The sequence below is a fragment of the Glycine soja genome, chromosome 2, assembly GCF_004193775.1.
Source record: "Glycine soja cultivar W05 chromosome 2, ASM419377v2, whole genome shotgun sequence".
In the NCBI taxonomy this organism is placed as follows: Eukaryota; Viridiplantae; Streptophyta; class Magnoliopsida; order Fabales; family Fabaceae; genus Glycine; species Glycine soja.
The window spans coordinates 44,446,663-44,471,807 of record NC_041003.1 but is presented as its reverse complement, the minus strand read 5'-3'; the positions used below and the strand labels follow the sequence as shown (position 1 = coordinate 44,471,807).

The 25,145-nt window shown below is 31.8% G+C and overlaps 4 protein-coding genes and 2 non-coding genes across 8 annotated transcripts; 4 read left to right on the top strand and 2 right to left on the bottom strand.

The window, feature by feature from the left end:
* Positions 1-677: 677 nt before the first annotated feature.
* LOC114397214 (probable serine/threonine-protein kinase WNK4) lies at positions 678-6,183 on the top strand. The gene is made up of 7 exons (XM_028359315.1): positions 678-1,445; positions 1,826-2,091; positions 2,487-2,710; positions 2,814-2,971; positions 3,052-3,355; positions 3,506-3,841; positions 5,156-6,183. Exons 1-7 carry the CDS (start codon positions 1,395-1,397, stop codon positions 5,641-5,643), a joined length of 1,827 nt encoding a protein of 608 aa, XP_028215116.1. The 5' UTR covers positions 678-1,394; the 3' UTR covers positions 5,644-6,183.
* Positions 6,184-9,527: 3,344 nt separating this feature from the next.
* Positions 9,528-11,084, bottom strand: LOC114397225 (transcription repressor OFP1-like). The gene has a single exon (XM_028359322.1). It carries the CDS (start codon positions 10,803-10,805, stop codon positions 9,654-9,656), a length of 1,152 nt encoding a protein of 383 aa, XP_028215123.1. The 5' UTR covers positions 10,806-11,084; the 3' UTR covers positions 9,528-9,653.
* Positions 11,085-15,831: 4,747 nt separating this feature from the next.
* LOC114397205 (transcription repressor OFP17-like) lies at positions 15,832-16,731 on the top strand. Its single transcript, XM_028359308.1, has one exon. The coding sequence runs from the start codon at positions 16,014-16,016 to the stop codon at positions 16,569-16,571; it is 558 nt and encodes a 185-aa protein (XP_028215109.1). The 5' UTR covers positions 15,832-16,013; the 3' UTR covers positions 16,572-16,731.
* A 436-nt stretch (positions 16,732-17,167) lies between these two features.
* LOC114397186 (protein GRAVITROPIC IN THE LIGHT 1-like) lies at positions 17,168-19,732 on the bottom strand. 3 transcript variants are annotated; one of them, XM_028359291.1, is made up of 2 exons: positions 19,399-19,732; positions 17,168-18,942 (listed from the first exon to the last, which is right to left on the bottom strand). In XM_028359291.1, the coding sequence occupies exons 1-2, from the start codon at positions 19,505-19,507 to the stop codon at positions 17,615-17,617; spliced, it is 1,437 nt and encodes a 478-aa protein (XP_028215092.1). In that variant the 5' UTR covers positions 19,508-19,732; the 3' UTR covers positions 17,168-17,614. The 3 variants fall into 3 exon arrangements, with proteins under 3 accessions (XP_028215092.1, XP_028215096.1, XP_028215105.1); XM_028359295.1 differs by having other exon boundaries at positions 17,168-19,042; positions 19,399-19,730; XM_028359304.1 differs by having other exon boundaries at positions 17,168-19,011; positions 19,399-19,730.
* Positions 19,733-23,465: 3,733 nt separating this feature from the next.
* Positions 23,466-23,536, top strand: TRNAG-GCC. Its single transcript has one exon. It is a non-coding gene; the product is annotated as a tRNA-Gly (tRNA).
* A 7-nt stretch (positions 23,537-23,543) lies between these two features.
* LOC114404459 lies at positions 23,544-23,631 on the top strand. Its single transcript, XR_003664990.1, has one exon. It is a non-coding gene; the product is annotated as a small nucleolar RNA snoR114 (small nucleolar RNA).
* The last annotated feature ends 1,514 nt before the right edge of the window (positions 23,632-25,145 follow it).

Genomic DNA, 25,145 nt, shown 5'->3' with positions numbered 1-25,145 from the left:
TATTATTATTATAACTTGAATAGGAATAGGATAGTCTTTGGTAAAAATATTTGTGGCCTATAAAAATATTAAAATGTTCATTCAAACAAAAATAGAATAAAATATGATATGTTAAGTCTGAGTATAATTTTTTAAGGTAGTAAAATCATTTATACAATTAAATACTTTTCTACCATCAATTAATTAAAATAATCTTATATAATTTTTAAAGTAATTATTAAAAAATTAATAATTTCCACTTATATAATTGAATGATAATATATATATAAAAAAAAAGATTTCTTCCATTAATATATTCAATTAAATTCATATAATTAAACATTAATCAAAACAAGGTATAATTTTGCATTAACATTAACTAACATTAATATATATAAAACCAAAATTGGAGAATGCATATAATTCAAAATCAAAGCTAGAGAAGTTAAATGCTGACAGAGCATTTTACAAATTGTCTTTCTCCACTCACTGGCCCCACCCTCAATGCTGCCAAGTAAGTTACAAAGAGGTTCCCACCACCAACCCTAGCTGACATCATCATGCTCTATAGTTCTACTCTCTTTATTATTATTATTATTATTATTATTATTATTATTATTATTATTATTATTATTATTATCATATGAACATCATATCACCAACCATTATTCATTATAAAATATACTTACAATCTGACAACAACAACAAATCACCACCTTCACAACTTCATTTCTCCCCTGTAATTGTTACCTCCCCTGCATCTCCTCACTCTGTTTTTTTGCATCTTCTTCCTCTGTTTCCCACCAATGATTACATCAAAGAGGGTCCACAGATTCTTCAAGTTCCGTGCCTTAGTGCTTTCTCTTATCTATGCCAACCATTCTTTGTGCCTTGTGAATGCCCAAAACTGACCCTGTCCCAAACTCTTACCTGCCACAAATCCCCTGCTAATACCCTGAATCAAAAAGGGGTACTTTGACACGAACCTGTCACTTTCCTTGTTAAATAGTATCTGCTTATTCTCCCATCCAATCACACCGTGCACCACTTTCTCTCTCTCCCCTTTGTAACTTTCGTTTTCAAATAGAACAAGAAACGAGAAAAACAAAATCAAATGGTTGCTAAGGACTATAACCACTTAACATGTACGGTTGTGAGCATGGGAAAAATGATGCAGAGCATTGACTATTCTAGACTTTTCTGGCTATTTTTTGGGATCTTCTCTCACGTAAATCATGAAGGAAAGCCTAGGATATAGGATAATACCATATTGAAATTTTGTTCTGCTTTCATTTTTTTCCCTTCTTGTTCTTCTCTGCAGTCTGCACAATTAAGTTGCAGCGTAAAAAAATTATAGTGTTTCAATAAATATAAGAGGTGGTTGCGAAGTTGGTGCATATAAATACGAATCAAACATGGGAGAAAATTGTTATGTGGAAACCGACCCAACTGGTCGGTATGGCAGGGTAAGTTCTAACCCCTGTTTTTCTCTGCTTTCATTCCATTTCTTGTGCCATTTGTTATGTTTATTTATGTTGTGCATAGGGGAAAAAATATACCCCCCCCCCCCCCCCCCTTGTTTTTGTGTATCATAGGTATTATGTACGTGTTATTTTTAGATGAGACATAATTTTTTTGCCATTTTTGTTCACATGGTTAGTATTGTAAGAAAGTTTAAGCCATGTGCTATTTAGTTACCATTAGACTTTGATAAATAATCTCCTAAAATTGTATTAAGTTAAGGAGAAACAGTGTGTTTCTAAAACTGTATGTGTTATGGATTGTAAATGATTGAGACACTGTTTCTTATGTGACACGTTATGTGTTGCTTGTGATTGATTATTAGTTTGGAGATGTTCTTGGAAAAGGGGCAATGAAGACAGTGTACAAAGCAATCGATGAGGTGCTTGGAATTGAGGTAGCATGGAACCAGGTCAGACTCAACGAGGCGCTTCGCACGCCGGACGATTTGCAGCGGCTTTACTCAGAGGTTCATCTCCTCAGTACCCTCAAGCATCAGTCCATCATAAGATTCTACACTTCTTGGATTGATATTGATAACAGGGCCTTCAACTTTATCACAGAATTGTTCACATCTGGGTCACTGAGAGAGTAACTAACTTCCTTTCCAACTATAACTTAGGCAATTACTGCAGTCCCATATTGTAGTACCTTACAAAAATTAGGCTACTTAGGACTAAGTCATCACATGGATTTTGTTTCATACAAGTGAAGCTATTGAAAATTTTAACAGTTTATAGTTAATAGACACTTATAAGAGAACAGAAAAGAAACGAGACTATAATGTATATTGCAACTTTCTGGTTTTATATGTTTTATGAAATAACTGATGGTTTTCATAAAGCATGTAAAAGTACAAAGTTGCAATATACATTTCATTCACTGATAATTTATCTCAGTATCTTGAGAAATTAGTATTTAACTCCTGGCAAGGGATACCCTAGGTTTACCTAAAAAAATAACTGATAATTTTCTGGCATGTGCAGATACAGGAAGAATTATAAACGTGTCAACATACAAGCTATAAAGAATTGGGCTTGCCAAATCTTGCAAGGTCTTGTTTATCTACATTGCCATGATCCACCAGTGATCCATAGGGACCTCAAATGTGATAACATATTTGTCAATGGTCATCTTGGACAAGTAAAAATTGGTGATCTGGGACTGGCTGCAATTCTTCGCGGTTCCCAATTAGCACATAGTGTTATAGGTACTCACTATGATTCCAATAAGTGTTGCACACTTGCAAGTACTGTACTAAGAAACTGCTACTATTTATTATTGTCAAATAAAATTTTCTCTTTTTGTGCTAGGCACTCCTGAGTTCATGGCACCAGAATTGTATGAGGAAGAATACAATGAACTTGCTGATGTATATTCATTTGGCATGTGTGTTCTGGAAATGCTCACATCTGAATATCCATATAGTGAATGTTCTAATCCAGCACAAATCTACAAGAAAGTGACATCGGTAAGTTCAGATTCTAGTGTAAGTTTTCAGGATATATGTAAAGCTAAATTTTTATTTAGAGGTAGCATTTTATATTTCAGGGAAAACTACCAATGGCTTTTTTCCGGATTGAAGACATGGAAGCACAAAGATTTATTGGAAGATGCTTGGTACCTGCAGAAAAGAGACCATCAGCAAAAGAATTGTTGCTTGACCCTTTTCTTGTGTCTGATGATCCATCATCAACAAAGAAATTTGCAATTCAGAAACCATTTTTGAATGTCAATGAGATGGAGAAACTGCAATTAAGTGATGATCTTCCTAGGACTGGAATGAAAGTGATAGGGAAGCTGAACCCAGAAGATGACACTATCTTTCTCAAAGTGCAAATTTCTGATAAGGATGGTTTGTAATCTTTTGCTTAACTTGCAATATCTAGTTGGTTCGTTTTAAGTAAAAAATTCTCTTAAAATTGACCAAGACTCTAAGTACATGCTTCTTGAGATTTGAACACTAAACTATTTATTAGTCATGTTTTACATATTCTTTGTGCAGGTTCTGCTAGAAATGTATTTTTTCCCTTTGACATATTATCTGACACACCTATTGATGTTGCAACCGAGATGGTGAAAGAGTTGGAGATTGCAGATTGGGAGCCTTTTGAGATTGCAAATATGATTGACAGAGAGATATCTGCTCTGCTACCTCACAGAAGGCAAAGTAGTTGTTCAGATGCCTTCCACACATTCAATTATCTGGATGATGATTGTGATGATGATGAACCTCATCATCATTTCCGCTCGTTCTCTTCTAGTTCATCGTTCCAAGAATCAATGTCAGATTTAGTCAGCAAAGCTGAGGAAATATCAAGTGGATATTATTGGCTCCATGGTATGTATTCTTGGTCCATTTCTCTAATGATGTTGTGGATGTCCTATTTAATAGCTCCACTGATTGAATATTAGGCGGTCGCGTCTAGTTCAGAACATAACACGCAGTTGAATGTTATTAATTCTTTCTTGTAAATTAAAAAATTTGATCAGGTGTCACATAGAGATTGACATGGAATAACAATTTTCTTTAGCACATAACTAGTTAACTACTGCATGTAGGGAACATGGTGTTATGAAATCCTACAAATAATATTTTTAGAAAGGGTATACTGGTATAGCCTGCCTGATAACATGTCTTCCACCCACTTCCCTAATCCTCTCTTATTTCAATTTCAATTTTTGTGAATAATTGAAAGAAGAGTCTAGTTTAAAATCTAATACAGTTATGAAGCCTAAGTATACTCTAAAAATGACAAAGTATCGGTGTTGTACGTATTGATGCAATACGCATACGATGTACCTAAATACGTGTCTGGGGAGCCTCTAGCTAGTTTATTTTATTCATATATTTTTTTTAAAAAATTGTCTTATATATTTGCCATACAGTTCTGATACTTTGAAACTTTGATTGCGACTAAACTTGTGTATGACTTTATCTTCTCATCTGGATTCTTAAAGCTATTTTTTTTTTTTGGTCAACGAAAGCTATATTAAATAGTAGGCAATTATATAAGTCAATACTTCTTTTTTAATAAGACTATTGATGCTTTCTTTGACATTTTGACATGAGTTAGGGGAAAATATGTAGTTTTCTTGACTTTTTCATAGGGGAAATAATATATTTAGATAGGGGCAAGGAAATATATGTAACTATGGCTTCATGTTATGATCACCAGGCTGCCTCAAGGTCAAGGAGGCAGCAGCTTAAGGGCCCCTAAATTTAAGACAGCAGATTAAGATTCATATATTTGTTTAAGGCTTCAAATTTTTAGGAAACATTCCTAATAATTACAAATATACTTTAGGTAATTATGATCATCATCTATTATTAATATAATTTTTTTTATCTATAAGAATAGTTATTTATGTACTCATGTAATTATGCATTTCTAAGAAATAATCGATGTTTTTTTGTAAATAACTAAATATTATGCATTTATATAAAGTGTTTTTTTTTAATTTATATAACGTGTTTAGACCATATCATATCTATGTAACAAAATAAAAGACCATATAATATTTTGAATTTTGAACTTAAAGAATTTCCCATATCCCCCGGCCCTAATCCCTAAACTTGCTTAATAAGAATATGGCTTAACTATTTTTGGTCGTTCTCTGTATAACACACTAACATGACCAACTATTATTGCAGATGATTTGCATGATGATACCAGTTCACGATGCTCTTCACAAGGGACATATTCCAACTTGAATTACTATTCTCTGGATGATCATCATCAAGAGTACAACGTGCCATCTTTGAGAAAAGATAAACTTCCCATCACAAAGAGTCACAACAAGGGCAAAAAGGTTTCCTCAGGCGAAGACTTGAGCAATTTCAACCAATATAAACTCATGGTAGGATCACAGGTTCCTCTCACTAGTAAAAGCAAGATGATGATGAACAATCATCATAGATTAACAAGGAACAGGTCATTGATTGATATAAGGAGCCAACTATTGCACCGTTCACTGGTTGAAGAGGTGAACAAAAGAAGGTTATTCAAGACAGTTGGTGCTGTGGAGAATATTGGATTTCAGGCACCTTGTGATGTTTCCACAAAAAGGTCACAGCATGTATGTGTTGCTCCAAATGAGAACTCTCCAAGGAGTGGCAAGGGAGGAAAAATTAAGAGATGATTTTTTTGAGAAATGAGTGTCTCTTAAACATTGAAAAATAATAGATGTGATGCATGCATAGCCTTCTGTGTTATATTTGGCCACTAAGATAGGAAAATATACACTGTTTGGGAGTTAGGTTCAGATGAATGTGATTATGTGTATAGATTATGGAGTGTGCTGAACAAAAAATGATTTTAGGCGATGGAGAACTTTTCCCAAGATGCTGGACCAACAAGCTCTACTATTTCTGTAGATGCATGGAAATGAAAGGAGATGCAGCTGGTCGACAAGCTAGGATTAAGATTCACTATGCCAGTGGTTTGTTTTACTAGTTGCTTTCTCATTTTTGGAACATACACTGATTTGTATGTTGTTAAAGATGATTGTATGTGAGCCCTTTGCTTTTGCTATCAGTTATAAAATTCAAAGAGCCATGTGGCAAAACTTTTTTCTAACAGAGGTCATGTGTGTATACGTAGTTTGTTTGTGGCATTGTTATTGTGACATGAACTTTGTCCATAGCAATCAATTTAGAAGTTTTAGATGTGATTGTTGATACTCGATCAAATTTGTCCAATTTAATCATGCATGCATAAAAAAATTAGAGGAGAAATTTCAAATAAAAATTAATCTATTTAGATTTCAAATAAAATGTGAAAAATGAATAATTGACAATTTGTAAGTAAGGTGGAAGTAATAATTAAATAACGAAAATATGAAGAGGTATATAAGAAATAAAAAAAATTCTAAAAAATCAATCTTTTAAGATCAAAGAGACAGATGTTAATGTCAGCATTATTGTAGTAACGATTTGATCCCTACTTATGATTGACCATTAACATAAAATCAAATATTAATCTTAATTGATTGGCTTTATCTATAAAATAAAAAAATTTGATTGATTGACCTTACCCATAAATTAACTAAAGAAGCAAGAAATAAAGGAATAATAGCCATTTCCATTTCCCAAACCTCATATATTTAGATTTAAATTTTGATTTTCATCTCAAGCGCTGCTCCTCTCGGAACAATTGTGAAAATAGCTAGTTGCTAAAGCTGGCTGAGTATCCATATAATAACTCTGTAGAGTGTTCATGTGCCTAGTTTTATTGCTAGGGTTTCGAGTTGCACTATTTCACACCAGGGGTTATAGCACTTAGATGAAAAAGCTAAAGATAAATATCAAATAATCATTAATTTTGAATCCAAAAGCGACATCCTTCGTTTGACCATTTTAATCTATCCTAAGAATTTACTTATGGTAAAATGATGTATTTATAATATGTACCAAAAAGAGAGATTTATAATGATGAACCACATTATGACTAATGTACTCAAATTATGAATGGTGTGGAGCTGTATCACTATCGCTTGTCTCATTTGTTAGATGCAGCATGGCGTTATTTTCTAGGCTATGATTAATTGTAGATATGCATATTTGAATAAATCTATGGTGTTTATATGTCCCTTGATCGTGAAGCTTAATAATATTGGATCATCGTGGAATAATGATGTTTTAGATCGAGTCTGTTCATACAAGAGAGCGTAAACTTTATCATAAGCTCATTTTATAGTGTGGAAAGGTATGTTGTGGTTTCAAATGTCAATGCTGCTTGAATTTTTAAACTTGGGTTCCACACAGTACTTCAAACTCAGGTGAATTGGAGCAATCTAGAATTAATCCACGCTCTAGTAGATTTTTCAAGAAACATGACCAGAAATGATTAATTTTCTGTATGTGAAGAGATTGATCGTGTAGGTGTAGCTCCCATCTAAGCTAGAAGTCTTCAAATTTTCTTAATCAAGCCCTCCTCTAATTTTCTCTCCCTTATCCTTGTCCTTAAATTAAAATTAAACAACCATGCATATTCTTCTGACAAAATTAATCTTTATCAGTAATATTGCAAGATTTTCAGAATAATCAATAATGGTACTAATAATCAATTATTCTTTTTTCCTGGTCTATTAACGTCTCCAATTAACCCCACCCACGTACTATGACATAAATATTTCTGCACCTTTATGATGGTTTGATAGATTATGCATCATCATCAATTTGTGATGAATGAAAGCAGCAAATATTCCACATTCATTCTCGTCTATCATGCTTCCAAACTCAACTTCATGTCCCACATATTTTTCATACCATTCCAGCCAATACATTTAACTCTGGTGCCCAAATCAAGTAAAAGGAGGGGGTTAAAGAGAATAATTATTTTAGTTCAAGATCTTTCTATTAATCCTTCTATTTACTAAATAAAAAATATATTCAATACTACTTATCTTTTCAAAATAATAAAGGAGTCAATAGTGTAAGTATTGATTGTGTAAAGATTAACATGGTCTAACACATGATTGATAAAAAATATTATTCCTTAAACATGATCAAGAATTTGATATTCACATATATGAAAAAACATGTTAAAAAAAATTAATCCCTTAAATAAATTTTAATAGAATTTATCATTGACTCTCAGTGAAATAATATATCTAAGTTAAGAAAAAGATTATATAAAGAGTTTTATTTTGATATCTACTCATAAATCATAAATTTGTTAATTTTTATAATAATTTTTTTAAAAATAATACTGTGATTTTTAATTTTTTGATAGTATAAATGTTTTTAGACTGCTTAGAAATCAAACACATATTAAATGCATTTACTTTTTATATAATGTCTTTTTGATGCTAGGTGAATTAATAAGAGGATCTTTCATAAGGGTGTAACATTGCTCGAGTAAAGAGTACAAGGGTACCACATCAATTTAGTTTGCCCAAGATGGTAAAAATTTAATGTATAGAAGGTATATGCTACTTGTCTGGGAGCAACCTAACTTTCCAATATTTATGAAATATTCTTGTATTGAGGGAAATATCTTTACTAAAACGTTGACTAAAAAACATTTATGGTCGCTACCGATCTTAAAATTATCATAGTTTTTTGTGAAGACCTACCATGTTTTATGTCATTCAGGGCTATTAGTTGATATAAGTAGCCAGAAAAGAGAGTTACATTATGAGGAACTTTCATATCTCATTCAATTTGCTTTCATATGACCCCGAAAACAGAATTGACGACATCATTGCAATGTTATCTAGTGCATTTGACTGATTTATCATTGACAATGTGGATGGCAATTTTTCTTATAGGGAATGTATACCTTTCTGATTCATGACATATCAGCAACCATAATTGTATGATCGCTTGCCACTAATTGCGGTTGATACAATTTCCAAGTTCTAACACCATTGCTAAAGGAAATGAGAATCTGCTACAGGGCTTCTTGTCACAAATTTCCTATATAATTAGAGACTTTCTGTAAAGAATAGTCATTACCTATTTCATAGAGATGTGAATAATCATATTTTTATCTAAAGGAACACTTTGTCAAATTCGTGTCAAAAAAACACTTGGTCAATTTATTTTTTCCTGTGTAACTTGTTTATACTGCAGAACTAACTTTTCCACAATTGGAGTAATTTGTCAAACCGCACAACTAAAGATAATTAGATACAGAGAGAGCTGTTTTTTATTTTTGGTTTTTCTGTTTGTGGAGTCTGGTATGCTAGGTTGCAGAAAAGAACTTAAAAAAACTGACATTGAGCTCTAGATTGTAGAAGCTGTTTTTGCATGTCAAAAAGACATTTAACTGACATTTGAGTTTGACACTACAGAATATCCAAAACAACTCAAATAGTGACAACAGTGGAAAGGAAGTAGCAAGGGAATTCAGCAAGTGTTTCTGTCATTTGTTTGCAGTCATCAGGTAATCCAGCTAGAGATTTTGAATCATATAGTGGAGAGTGGAAACAGTTTACGCAACCCATATCAAAATTCTAAAGCAAGTGAGAAAATCAATTGATTCTTAACACAAATTCAATGTTTCTTGGCACATTTAAGGTTGTCAAAACTTGAGGATATTCTTTATATGAGGATACCAAATTTCTGATAATTCAGAACAGAAGTTGATCAAAAGACTGGTGATAGTTACAAGATTATAAATATGCATTGGATAACAATAAGATCTTTACATTCTTAGTTGAGCCAAGTCAAACCAAATTTGCTCAAATGCCTTAACAATGAGATCATGGTATTCACTTGAATTGAGGGAAAGGTAGCAAGCAAGTAAGTCCTCCAAATCCTTCGATGCGCGGATATTGTTCTCCACAATCATCTCCACCATTGACTCCCTGAAGTCACTTTGTGGATCAAATGAGGACTTAACAACAGCAAATCCATCTGGAAAGCCTGTACTCCTTGAACCTTTGCTTGCAGTGGATGACACACTCCTTCTTGCACATGCTTGAACTTTTCTGCTTGCAAGTTTTGGAGAATTGACTCTAAGCCTTATGCCTGCAGAATTAGCAAAGGGCTTTCTATGATTGCTTTTCCTCCTCCTTTGAGTTCTAATGCTTTCCTCTTTGTTAATCTCAATTGAGAAAGACTGATCATCCTGCATTTCATCCAAATCAGTTGAACTTCTCACCTCAGCGGCTTCGATGACCTTATCATCAAACTTCACTGGCCTTGTCAATATTGGAGCAAGACCAAGCTGTGAAATTGCATCAAACCCATCTTGCTTTTCTGGATTCCCAAGGAAGGACTCACTGTTCATGTCAATGATGATGTCATTAGTGGAAGAGCTAACTCTGCAGCTGCAATTAGTGTCCATTCCATTAAGCAAATCAGGAACAGAAAAGCTGTCACATTCAGACTCTGAATAAGCATACTCATGAAGATCAGACTCAGAAGAGCTTTCAGCTGAAGACACATCATAATCTGGTGACTGAACCTGGCATGGCTTGATCCAATGATTCGCGGAGTCATAGCCGGAAGAGGGAATGAAAGAGGACGAAACAACGGTGGGAGAAGGCTTGTAGATGGTTTTTCTCCTAGCCCTTCTCTTGGAAGACCTTCTAGGTGAATCAGTGAATGGCATGTCCAAGTCTTTGGTGTGAATGGGAGTGTTGTATAGCTTACCAGCTCTAATAGGCTCAGTGGAGAAATAGTGTGAATATCTTGGCAGCGACCTTTGTGATGTTGTTGTTGTTGGTGGTGAAGACACTTTACTCTTCATAGCATGAGAACCATTTCTCTTCCTTGATTTGCTCATGTCTTTCAGCTTGTAAAACCAAGCATTTGGTATCATATCTGATAACTTGAACCTGTTGTTACCCATCAGAGAAATGACACAAACACTTGCTCTCTCTAAGTTTTTCTTTGTGTTTCTTTATTGTGATGCCTCTCAGATGTGTTTCCAATTCATTCAAGATGAAATGGAAGATGAATAAAGCCAGAAAGATTGGTTTATAACAGGAAGAATAAAAAGAAAGAAAGAAAAAAAAAAGTTGGTGGTCCAAATTAAAGTCTCTAGCATGAAAGCAAGGGACCAAGTTTGTCCACCAAATTACTTTCTCTCATGATTGCTTACCAGCAAACATGCACAAAGCTCGTACTGTTTGTATTACTACAACATTATTGGTTTTCTATGTTCACGCTCGTCTAAGCTAATCAATTCCATTTTAACAAGTGTAATATAGTTGTATATAAGAAACATTCCGTAACACACACTATTCATCATTATGATAAAAGGGGACGCCCAAAATATATTTAAGAAATTGATTGGAATGCTGAGATTATAAAGTTTAATTTTAGTACTTGGTCTATTTCTTAATTTGACATTCTATATTTAAAAGAAATGTTAATGGGGTTGTGCATTAGTGCTCACATGACTTTACAACAGTGTTACATCAACATTTCTATTAAATATTTTTTAGTGAGATTTCTATTAAATATTAAATGTTAAATTAACGGATATATTAAAACTATGTGATTAAAGTAGTGGAGATTTCTCTTAAAAAAATAGTGGAGATCAAAATTGCAAAATGATTATAGTAAGAAGACTAAAAGTGTAATTAAATTTTAAATTTAATTATTAACTTAAAAGTTAGATATAAAGTAATTTCTAATTAATTAACTATTTGAAAATATTTACATTACCAATGTATCATAATTAAACTTTACATTTGGGCGCTATTAATAATAAATTTTTAAAAAACGCCGATACTCAACTATTCCGAATGAATATAAAATAGGATTTTCTCAATAAAAATATTTCTCATTTTATATTTTTAACTAGTGTTTTAAGTATATTAATTAATATTTGTATATAAAATATTAACAGGAGAGGACATGAGATTCGAGACCCATATGTTTAGGGATCATCACTGGTTTCATGGTTTTTGATAGGTTCAAAATGGATAGATTATTATACTAAAATAGATCCCAAACAAAGAAATATAGTACTTTCACAAATTACTCCACAATTTAATGCGGTATAACTAAGGTGTTAGGCACCCAAGATAGCCAAGTTTGCAGTGTCACTACTAATTTAGTTTATATTAGCATTATATAATTGAATTTGAATTTAAGGAAAGAAAAAGTATTTTAACAAAAATTTAAAATGGCACCTACTAGATTGGTTGAAGTGTCCCCCCATAGATTTCACAATCCAAGATACACGGTATGTCAAAAAGTTGCATGCTAAAAGCGTGTATGTATCATAGGCTTTTCATTATGGTTGAAGTCTCTACACACACTATGTACATAACAAGTCATTATATTACTATGCAACAAGATTGCATGCTTTTATTTCCTTGCTTGCTTACGCATTTTTTTTTCTTTGTTTTGTCTGGACTGCTCTGAGTGCCTACCAATATTTTTGCTGGCAGTTGAAGGATTGAATCTCATGATCCGGTTCTCCACGCTCTGTCTGGCCGGGGGTGTATATATATGTATTTGACCTTCAACAAGTAATCATGATGAGAACCATTTTTTGTTATGGGTGCTGATTCATTTATCCCCCAATTCTTGGCTTTAGGAATCATGACATTCTTTCTCTTTTTATCCATAATCCCCCACATGCTTAGTGCTGCCTTAAACATCTCTCAAGTCTTAGATTCGTTTCCTTTATTTAATATTTTTGCAGGAAAATTAAGACCAGATCTTGACCAACAAAAGATTAATCGAATGAATTCATATTTCACAATGAAATGGTTCGATTGTTATTGTCAATGTGATGATATCTTAATGAACCTTGTTGGTAGATAATATGTAAGGATATGTAAGTGTTCATTAAATCTTAGAGCATGTCCTCGTGGTGGTAAGCTCCCGATGAAACTCACCTAAATTTCCATTGATAAAAAAAAAAAAAAAAAAGCAACTCGTATTTCAGATTGGGCTTCTCGAATACAAATGAAGGTTGGAAAAAGTTTTGGATGTAGTCTTGTTGTGTCAAACTACTATGGTCTGTTTGTCTATCTCTCTTACAGGCCCAATATATGGCTATATCTTGGGACATGCTAGGCGCACCCAGCAGCATTATTGGTGCACCCAGTAATTAGATGAATGGACAAAATTGTCTTTATACCAAAGTTTGAAAATAAAACTAATTTTAAAAAAAATAATTTCTTCCTCCGGAGAAGTTACCGGAAGAAGTTCTTCCAGTAACTTCTCCGGAAGAAGGTTCTTTTGGATGAACAATTTATTCTACCGGAAGAACCTTCTTCCGGAGAAAAGAATTATTTTTTTTAAAATTAATTTTATTTTCAAACTTTGGCACAAGGGCAATTTTGCCCATTCACCTAATTGCTGGGTGCACCAGTAATGTTGCTGGGTGCACCTAGCATGTCCCCTATATCTTTTAAGTATGCCAGCCCAGTGTCTTTAGATAACTATGTAATGTCATGAATATTATTTGTATCTATCTCTTTTCATCTCTTTCCTATTTTTTAATTTTTTTTCCTCAAAAATACTCCTTCTGAAAACCAATTATTTGAGTTTTTTTTAATATATTTAACACATTTCTGAAATTAATATTTCTGAAAACTACTTTCCATCAGATAAACCTATTACTAGTTACAGCGAGAAGATCCAAACAATCAGTTGATTTACACTTGCAACAGAAAAAATAAAATAAAAGGATAAGGCAATTAAGGGATGAAACTTGAAAGATAGCGGCATACTGGAACTAATTTAAAGACTGACTGACCTACTAGAGGGAAGGATTACTCCTATTGACCAAAAGCTTTTCACATTCTGTGCTTGTACATTTCGTCCTAGCTGTCAATAATCCCTTTTGTGCTTTATACATGACTTCCAGAAATTTGTTTATGGAAGATTAAATTTCCTTTAATACTTCTGAAATTTAGTTTTTGAAATATATTAATCTAAAGTTTCAGAAATTAGTTTATGATAAATCTACCAACTTAGGTTAAAATAAGTTGTTTCAGCAGCCACACTCAAAGACAACAGAGATGAGGATAGAGATGTCAACTACTAAGTGTATATTTAGATTAAAGTTGAGTCTAAAAGTATTATTAGACTAGAAACAACAATTTTTTTATTTGTTGTATTAGAATTGTTTATTGTACTTTTCAAACTTTAATTTTTTTTATTTGTAAGAATTAAATACGGTACAAGAAGATTTATAATATTCGCACACCATATTTAATGAACTGAGTTAGATTTTCTTAGATTTTCAAACTTTAATCTAAACATAGCCTAATGTGTTTATAAACTCATTGAGAATGAAGCAATCACATTTGGAATATAGAAACTATAAATTAGCTTAACTAAAACACACCCGAAACGTGGAATGAGAAGAGGGGATAGGACAGAGAAGGGAGGTATAAATAGAAAGGCCCATACCTTTCATGTAAGTGATCGAGCCTGTTTGAACAGTTTATTTCAAGCCCAATAAGGTTGTAAATGATTCCAATTATATAGTTTCGTCGTAAACGTGGGAAAAAGAAAAGAAAAGAAAAATTCATCCTAGTTGGCTCATTTATATCAATAACAGTTTTCAGCATAATTAACATTTTTGAAATTTAGTTCTCTTCTGCAATTCTGCTAAAAATTAGCATTTGTTTAATATAATAATAATAATTTCACTTATCTGATATCTAACTTTACTCTATATTTCTTATTCATTGACCAACAAAATGCCAGGGAAATAAAATAAGAAGAGAGACAACACTCAAGACAAAGCCGGAAATCCTTTCACCCAACAACTCCACTAACTCCAATTATATCTCACCTAATATCCTTTGCTATAAAGCTAAACATATTCTTAGAAAGACTAGGGCGTTTGTTTAAGCTTTTATAGAAGAAAAAGATATAATTAAACCATGTATTTGGACTGTTAATTATAAGAAAAATGCTAATAAGTTTGAAACAAACATATTCTTATAACTTCACGAAGGCCTTGTTCTTTTTGCTAAATCTGATTTTACATTTAGTTTAAAAAGGAACATTGGTCAAGGTCATCCTTTTGTGCAACTTTTGTTCATAATAAATAGCACCACTCTAATAATAATTTAATATATCTTGTAGTAAAAGGAGAATTTTTTTTTATTACCAACATGTTGGTGTAAGGAGAACTAGATTTGAATCTTTTAAGCAATATTTTAGATTCGAGGGGAAAGGTGTTATTAAAGATTATCAATCAAGTTATTTGAAGAAAAAAAATAATTATTAACAAAATTTGTGATATTTCACATAAATAATATGATTAACCATTTTTTTAAAAATATGTTTCAATACTTTTCTTTAGTGTTTTGTTTTGAACTAGATGTAACTAGTTGCTTTGGCGTGTCTGCATTGGAACGCGTATTTTTCTGTTCAACGTGAGTGTAACACACTAACGCTTTTCCAAACAACTACTAATGGTTAGAAAGAGTATTTTATGAAAATAATAAAAACCATGTCATAAGTTCACTTTTGGTAAAACAAAACATTCAAATTGGCCCACACACACACACAAATTTTCTCATAATTTGTGTACATTATCCTAGAAGTCATAGAGCAATGAAGAATTCTACTACATTCATGATTGAAACTCCGCATATACTCATATACATGTGAGAGATCAGAATGTTGATGACAATAAATAAAATGTTTCTTCTTTTCTTTTTCAAATCAATGGTCATAGACTCATAGTACAGTTAAAGACAGCACTGATTCATTCCCTTAACGCGTATATTGTCTTGGTAACATATTTCATGCCACTGCTATGCCAATTTTTATCCAATGCCACATCACAATAAGACGTGAAACCCACACTCACCAACTAACTATTCAATAATAAGCATAACTTATTAAAGACCTCACACCCCTCTCAACACACCAATAGACTTCCTCTCTCTCTCTCTCTTTCTCTAACCAACATCACAACCTCATTCTCTCCGAGTTAACAACAAACTTAGGTTCCAACAAACATCCTCATCCACCTAGAATAGTAATCACAAGCAACAAAGCCACCACCCTAAAGTAGCACACTAAAGCACTCCACTTTCTTCAGCATCACTCCTCTCTTTACTTGTTAGAGATGAAAGGGAAAGCATTGGGTGTCTTTAAATCCAAGCTTCTCAAGCCATGCAAAAAACTATTATTATTTTTCAGACTTAAACCCAAGAAATATTTGTTTATAAGAGCTCTCAAGTTCCGTGCTCACAAGTCCACATTCCCTAAGGCCTTCCCAAGAAAACCAACTATAATGTCTTCCTTGTTGCAATCCGTGTTTCGTTCACCCAAGAAATCTAAGCACGCTGACACATTGCAAGGACTCAGGAGTCCCTCCAATGTGCATGAAACTCCGTTCTTTCCTTCGCCACTTACCCCGGCTTGTGTGATGGCTCACGGGGCAGAGAAGATGGAGGCTTCGAGGCAGGAGGTAGAAGATGCATGCAGGAGTTTTGAGAACTATTTGGTGGAGATGATTGTGGAAGAAGGGAAGACCAGGGACTTGATGGATGTGGAGGAACTTCTATATTGTTGGAAGAACCTTAGGTGTCCTGTGTTCATTGATTTAGTTAGTAGATTTTATGGAGAGCTTTGTAAGGACTTGTTTTCTCCGGATAGTGAGGAAGGTGACAGTTCCAAGTGAAGGCCTAAGGAGAAAGTGTGAGAGAATAAATAGAATAATAGATATTAATTTTTTCTAACTATAATTTTCAATTGGGTGTTCCCATAAAATTGGATGTGTGCAATCTATGAATGCAATTTATATAAAATATTTAATGAAATGATTTATCTTGATTTATTCATCCTTAGTTTTGAGGAAATAACTGATTGTCCAAAAGTCTCAACACCTTTGGTTTATAACTATTGCCTTTTCATATAAATCCAATTCCTGATTTGGTTTGAAAAACTGAATTCAGATTTTGCTTCTTTTGTCTTTTTGGCAACTATCAAGATTAGCATTGAGGATGAACCCATATTAAGACTTCTAGCATGTACTTGCAAATATGAACACAAGTCAGGAAACTGCAATTGGCATTTTTTAAAATAAAAGAAAAAATCTCAAATCATTCTATTCCATTGCGTTTCGAGTCTCCAATATGATCCCTACATATACTAATAACAGCATGTTGTCACATACATAAGCATAGTAAATAAACATCCGTACAAAAGATTAATACATCAACAACAGTTTAAGAACAAGATATTACCCTAATATATTATGATTGAAAAGAGATAAACTAAGGACAAAATTTGGATACTGTTTCTTAGGTGCTTTGGGTGTTGATCTACTATCTGAATTAGAGTTTCACCTTGGTAAGGGTGATTACATAAAAGCCAAAAGTAATTTGTAGCACCACTGATGAGTGATGACCACGGAATAAACTAGAGTGCATTCATGAAAGGCAGTTTTAGATGCACACATATTTACAGTTTAGAGAGAAATTTGAAAGGTTTTAAAAAAATACAGTGCAGAAAGAAATTTAAGACCACTGTAATGTAACTACTACATATCTCAGGTCTCAAATTAATAGGAAAGATTACAAACATAGAACTGGTGGGTGAAGTTCTAGCATAACCTAGTAGTCATGGTTATCTTGACTAGCTAAGGTACCATTAAAAGAACTCTCTCTAGTACAAAAATTATTTGGTTCTGTTAGCTGAATTACCAGTTAAAAGGTCCACCATTTAGCTTGAAGAATGTTTCGAGATATAAACTCGAGACTTCACCACAATATTTCCAATTTGAAACCCGGGTATGATCATAAACTGAACTTTGTGTGTCGCTCTTTCTTCATCTTCATCTGAAAGAATTGCACTCTCCTTTTCTTCCTCAACAGATTCCATGAACAAGCTGGAGAACGCACTTCCTCTACTCACCGAAAACAGGGTTGCTTCGGGATCTATTGACACAGCATATCCAAGTAAAACCCAAACCCATTTTGCCATTTTAGCAAACAACTGATAGAACTCGGTTCTAGGGTGCTTGCCACTCATTATGAATGTTCGGTGATCCAAATTGCCAAAGAATGACTCTTCCATTTTCGGATGCACAACAAGAAGGTACTTTGCTTGACAAAATTTGGCAAAATCTGAATGTGGATTTTCCATCAGTGCATCAAAAGGGTCACCAAACTTCATAATATCACTCACATCATAAGAGGTTAACACAATCCCATGAAACATTCTGCGCGCAATGTAGGCCTCAAAAGCATACTTCTTGTCACACCTTTTGGAATAAACAGCACCATTCTCAATGGAACTTGCTGCCCTATCAAGGTCCCAGCCCGAAGCTTTCATCAAGCTAATCAGCGGTTTTGCAAAATCATGAATGGACTTTGAAGCAGCATTGAAGACATCCTGAAACTTAGTAACACTCAAAACACCTGCTCTCCTTTTCTCTGAACTTATCTGCTTGATCTTCTCGCTCAGATTTTTATTCCCCATCTCCAAATCTTGCAGCTCCCGCCACAACCGAAGAATCTCAGAATCTTTGGCACTGTTCTGAGACTTAAGCTTCCCCAAAAGTGCCTCTTTGGCCACAATTTCAGCCATCAAAGGAGCAGAACGTGCGGCATTGAACCTCACTTTCTTGCAGTGTTTCTGCGCATATTCGCGCTTGAACTTGCAAAGCTTCTCAAGCTCAGCAACAACAAGGTCATCAGCTGCAACAATCTTCTGAGGGTCATAAGGGATATGAGCCTGCTGAAGCTGAAGGTATGCCAATTTCAACACCGAAACAGCATCAAACATCTTCCTCATGACCTCCAAACAAGCACAAGCATTCTCTTTGGCAGGAACTTCAATGGGGTGGGGATGCACTTTTTGGTCATAGCATCTGTTCTCCTCACTGCTGTTTTCACTCAGAAGGGTCTCATTGCAAATGGATCTTTGCAAGTGAGGGAGATTGGGGATTTCGGAAGAGAACACCCCAATAGACTTCAATTTACAAACTTTGGCAAACTTGTACACCATTTCTGATATATTATTTGAGCTTGGTTTCACAGGCTTAGTATCTGAGCACTCCATGGTAAATAAATATCAAACCTTAAACTCATACAGATCGAATCCAACAGTGATCCTTGCTTCAACAAACAAGTAAACACTCTACAAAATCTAGATTAAAAAAAATAAGAAAAACACTCACTCAAAATGCATTCGATGAAAAGGGTTTTTCTAGCCACATTGCACACCCCCAATAACCCAACCAGAACCAAGATTTCAGGCACAAAAACCTGGTAGTGGTGGCAAGTAGGATATTAAAAACATGCAGATGCTTTTTATTTATTATTAAATTTCATGCAGCAAGTGCAAAGGCAAGATTTTTACTCTTAAGGGCACATTTCAGAACTCAAAAGGACACATTGTTACATTCAAACTTGGCAACACTAAAAATCAAAAACACCCCTCAAAAAAAGGCAAACCCCATTTGAGTTTGAAAGGAAAGCAACAATGTGAAGCCAAAATCTAACCAGAAAGTGGAAGTGTAGTTGGAGGAGCAGAGAGGAACAGTACAAGGTTGCAAGGTGCTCTCGGTTGGAGTTCAGTGCTGGTTGGCACCATCTTCTGTCTCTCTGACATTTGAAAGTTTGAAACTTAGAGTGATTGAATACACATTACACAATACACACTAACACACACATAGATAGATACATATACGTGCGTGTTAGCGTTGTTAGCTTTCTGTGAAACGCGAGAAAGTCATTGTTTATTTATTATTGTGATGTTTTTTTATTATTATTTTGGGTGTTTGGGAAAGGGGTGAGAACTGAGAACCGGGAAAGGGAATCTTAATCTGTACTGTTTCAAAAAAACTGAAAGATTTTCTTCACAGAATGGAGAGAGAAAAAAGGTGTGTGTTAGTGTGTAGATGTACATGCATTGCAGGAAGGGACACGCGCAATGTAGTACCAAAAATGAAGCCTCTTGGAACGTGAATTTGAATTTAATTTAGTGCGTGTTTTTGGTTTCACGTCCATGAAACAAATGTTTTTTAATTGAAGTAATTTTGATTATTTTTTTTATTGAATCTAAAACTATGTATTAAATTTTATTTTTAATTTAATTTTATAATAAAAATATCCAAATTAAATCATATTATTTTAAAATAATTTTAACTAAAATTAATCTTATTAACATTCATTCAATCACATACTTAATCTTATAAAATCATCTTCAAAATGATAGTTAAGAAAAAGAAAAAGAATCCATATTTTCTGGTAATAAAAATTAACAAACTAACAATTAATATTTATAATAAAAAAATAAAAACTATCTTATATACTATTATATTTTAATCATATAACTAATTGATGTAAAATTTCTAACATAAGCTTTCATATTATATTTAAATGTGAGTTTGATCTAATTTAATCCTATTGCTGAGAGTTATTTTTCCTCTATTTCACTTTATATAAAGTTTTAACAAAAATAATTTGTTATAAATTAATTGTGGTTTTAAAAAACCAATGAAACACTAAATAACATTTTTCATAGAATACTTTTGGTAAAAAGTACTAGTTGTTACTTAGTATTAATAAATAAGAGAAAATGTAATTTAAAACATCTTTTCTATTAATTCTTTTTTCACAAAAATATCATCAATTAAAGTTAGTCTTAAATTGCATGACAGTGAAAAAAAATATAACTTAATAATGTTTATTAGTTTTATTCATAAGGATAATTTTAATATATATATATATATATATATATATATATATATATATCAATTTAAGATAAATATAATATTATTAATTAAATTAATAAATTTTCTTAATATTAATTTATTAATTATTTATATCTTAAAATAAAAATCAAACAAAGTATTAGAAAGTTATATGATACATTTTATAAAATTTAAAATATTAATTATATTTTTAATAATTGTGTAAAAATGTTAAACCTCACCGAAGGAGTACTTGGCCATGTCAATGATATGAGCCAACAAAGTTTGAAAAAAAAACAATGAAATGATAAAGAAATAATATGGCACGCGAGGTTGTTACTACTTGTTTGGTTTCTTTCGAAATCATGGATCTCTATGCAGATGCAGTGCAAGTGACTGATTCCGTTGATAGTCAGAACAAGCAATCATAACCGTTCAACTGTTTGCGCGTGAACCTTCCTCAGCTATTAAACAAACCTCGTTAATACCAACACTACGACGCCGTTTCCCTTATCATTTTCTTTTTAAAGTTATTCTCTTAAACTTTATTTACTCGCGTGCGTAATGTTACAGTTACTTTGAAGTAAAAAAATAATGTTTGTATAATCCACTGTAGTTAACAGATGCAGATATCATATGAGATTCAATTCCTGACAATCTGAATTTTAGTGATTTTTAGATAGTCAAAAGAAACTTTGTGCACATAAAAAAAATGTGTATAATATTGATACGAATCATGTAGGGCTTATTAGTAATTAATATATAACGCATGTTTTTTATACACGTGGTGTCATATTATTTCATTAAGTATGTTTTTGAGTTTTTTTATTAATAAATATTAGTTGTAGTATTGTTAGTTTTTGTTTGTAAAATGATTCAAATTCATAAATTTTCACTTTTTTCTTCATCGCTAGACCTATTATGTATGTGTGTTTTTGAATGAATGTCTGTAAAATTAATTTGAGTTATTATTAATTTAATGTGAGTTGATTTATATTTAAAGTTTAGTTCTAAAACAAGTTAATAATATAATTTAGTATACAATTTTTTTTATCTAAAATAAAATACAGTTCAAGTTATTTCAAGTCAAAATTAATCTTAGACAAAAAGTTAATTTTCCAACATTGGAATAAATACGTGAATGTTTACCTAAAATTATATTAATTAATATTTTACTATGATTTTAGATTATTCAATATGAATTCAAACACTCACATAAATCACAAGTTTAATTTTCATGCATTCACGGTGTCAACTAATTAAAAATTATATAAAAAATATGACTTTTAAATAATTTTTATAAAATTTAATAAATTGGTCAAAGTAAATAATGGTGTATTTTTTAGATGGTCCGTGCATACACTATTTTATCAAATCAATTGTAATTTAAGAGACCGTATTCAATTAGGATTTAAAAAAATGTAAAAAAATTTTAAGATATTTAATCAAGATTTTTAAATAATGGAAATAAATCTTGTGATATTCAATCAAGATATTTATGATTTTTTTAAAGAATTTAATAAAATTAGTTGGTACCTTATTAAGATTTTTTACAACTTTAAAAGAAGTTTGGTGATATTCAAAAAGTATATAGATTTCGATAAAAAAAAATTAGGATGAATTTTATGAGAATTTCTTTTTTCTTGTCATTTCACATATTTTTGTTTTTCATACATAATCTATTATCTTTTGGTTGAAAGCAATAAGTATTCATAATTTTTTTACTCCTTTTGGACATGTGGATAACATGTCGTGGAATAAGTGACATGAGAGATTCTCGCAATTCTTTAAATTTGGGACATCTTAATTACATGTTTATTTTTAATAAACTTGAGAAATTGACTCGTGTATAAGCGGATAAATATATAAATAATTTTTATACATCTATAAATGAAACAATTGTGAGACATCTTTCTTTTTTGTTTGGTGGACTATTAATGTGAGAATGATTGCTACGAGTAGACATTGCGGAATATAATTTTTATACAATTAATATTATTGATGATTTAATAAGAATGAAGCTATTGTGTTTATAAATATGTTAAGAGAAATTGATTTATTATATTTTTTTGACAAGAAGAAAACTAATTTGTTATATAACATGTTTAAGGTTCTTTTTATAGAATGGATTTTATTAAAAATATTAGGTGAAAAAACTTCAAAGATCTCTATCAATATTTTTTAAAAATCTACAAAGTCCTTAAAAATCAGTAATATCATTTTAGATATTATAAATTCATATTTTATAAATGCATTAAAATCTAAACTACAAAATTCTAAATCTAAAAGTCTTTTAAAAATATATTAAAAATCATTACATTCTTACAAAGTATTTTAAAATTCATAAAATTATTTATGTGAAAATAATCTTTTAAAATCTTAATTTAATACATCCTCTTTGTACTTTCCCATAAAACTAGAAATGTCTACATAGTAATATACTATTAATTTCTATTCATTTTGGGTTTGAAAGATCTTATGCTATTAACCAATACAAAAATATTATAAGATTTTTAGACAGTTATTATAAAAATTAATAAAATCTATCATTTATAGTTAAATATAAGTATATATACTATTTACCCATACGATATATACATATTTTCATAGTTAGATGATGAAAATATAAAGAATTTAAAAAACATGCGGATTTAGTCTATTTTAATTTTAAAAATTATGATAAATTCTTAGGGAATACGGACTAATCTACTTTTTTTATTGAATTTTTAATAAATAAAAAAGCCATAGCATTTTTTATTGAAATTATTTTAACGAATATTTTTATGGAGTCACATATCTCTCTTTTAAATTCTTAACTAAACACATTCTTTATGACCCTATAAATAAAATACTGTGTAGCACAGTACTAACAAAGCACCAGTGGTCTAGTGGTAGAATAGTACCCTGCCACGGTACAGACCCGGGTTCGATTCCCGGCTGGTGCAAATTTAAGAGCTGTGACGATAATTGTGTCAACTGTGATAGATGGGTCTGTCACAATCTTCTGATGTTTCAGACGAATCGTGGCACTCCTGAGCTCTTTCTCTTTTTTTTTTATTCTCTAACTATCATAATTGGCAGCATCAATTTTTCAATATTTTTCTTAATTCATATATTCCTAACCCTTAATAGATATTCATTATTCCTTCTCTACTCTCCTAAATGTTCTACAACACCAAAATTTTTAAAATACTATTATAAAACATAATAATATTTAGAATTTGTTCTATTTTCAGCTACTTTTCTCTTAACATCAACATTAGTAACCAAGTCATAACTAACGTCCAATATGATTATTCTAAGAAACTAAAGAAAGAACTTGGAAGAATGACTTTAAGTAATTAACATTTTCATTTCTTATCATAGAAATAGTGTCGACAGCAAGGGATTTGTAGGACAAGCATCATCATCAGAATGTAGAAAATAAGTGGCGAGAAGCTCGACGTTGGATTCGACGGCAAGATCCGCTACGAGGATTTCAATCCCCTGTGGGTGGACCTGAGGGTGGAGACAATGCCATGTTAATTATCAACAGGGAATGAAAATGTGTTTTTTAAAATAGGACATTTAAAAAAAACAAATTGAAAAGAAAAGTAGATAAACAAAGAAGAAGAGTGGATATATATAAAAAATCCAAAAAAAGAAAAAAAAAAAGTTAAAGCCTCTAGTTTCACAATATTAATTAACTTAAATTTAGTTGGCTAGATAACATAAAATAGAATACTAACTCACCAAAACCCATGCATCAATCTCACTGTAATTTGAGTTTGGGGGAGGGTTAAGTTGTTGGTCATGCGGTGAAGGCAAGGGCATGACAGTAATTAAGCAAGAGAAGTTTTTTTTCCCCATTTTTACTACCTTTTTGTCCTTGTTGGTGTATTGATGAAAAAGAAAAAGAAAATTATAAAATAATGTGCACTAGATACAACGCTATAGCTATAAGTTAATATACAACATATCAACTTCATCGGAGATATGTGATGAGCCTGTATTGTAAATTGTAGTGATTGCAGAACGAACATGTCAACTTCATCGGAGAAAATATTGGCAATGACCAAATGAAAGCAACGATAATGTGTTTCGTAGTGCCTGTCGTTTACCCTATTTTAGAGGAGATTAAAGTAGAAGAAAAAAAAAAGTAATATAATAAAAATTAAGAGGAAGTGAACATATTATGTTTGTTCATATGCTACATTCGCCTCATTTTAAATATACGTTCAGCATGAAAATTACCCATACAAAATTAGAAACATCACAAATAGCCGAATGAAAACCAGGCGAATATCTCATAACCTTATTCATGGGCCGGCATGTCAATAATTTAATAAACTGAATTTGGACTTATTCATAATATATTAGAGAGAGTTTTAAAATGCTTTGTAGGTTAAATCGTGGTTTTTCATAAACTAATATTTGAATACATATTTTTTTAAAAATTATCTTTGATAGTAATTGAATCTGCTGAGAAAAATTGCATTAAATTAATTTCTTTAATGATTTAAAGTGACACTGAAATGGCTAGAAACATGATGGACGAAATGTTTTAATAGGTTT

What these genes read in the sequence shown, in the direction of transcription:
- LOC114397214 (XM_028359315.1), top strand. Translation starts at nt 1,395, where the DNA reads ATGGGAGAAAATTGTTATGTGGAAACCGACCCAACTGGTCGGTATGGC. An exon ending in GCAAATTTCTGATAAGGATG is followed by an intron (nt 3,356 to 3,505) that starts GTTTGTAATCTT and finishes TTCTTTGTGCAG; the next exon opens with GTTCTGCTAGAAATGTATTT. An exon ending in TGGATATTATTGGCTCCATG is followed by an intron (nt 3,842 to 5,155) that starts GTATGTATTCTT and finishes CTATTATTGCAG; the next exon opens with ATGATTTGCATGATGATACC.
- LOC114397225 (XM_028359322.1), bottom strand. Translation starts at nt 10,805, where the DNA reads ATGGGTAACAACAGGTTCAAGTTATCAGATATGATACCAAATGCTTGG.
- LOC114397205 (XM_028359308.1), top strand. Translation starts at nt 16,014, where the DNA reads ATGAAAGGGAAAGCATTGGGTGTCTTTAAATCCAAGCTTCTCAAGCCA.
- LOC114397186 (XM_028359291.1), bottom strand. Translation starts at nt 19,507, where the DNA reads ATGTCAGAGAGACAGAAGATGGTGCCAACCAGCACTGAACTCCAACCG. An exon ending in AACTACACTTCCACTTTCTG is followed by an intron (nt 18,943 to 19,398) that starts GTTAGATTTTGG and finishes TGGAGTGCTCAG; the next exon opens with ATACTAAGCCTGTGAAACCA.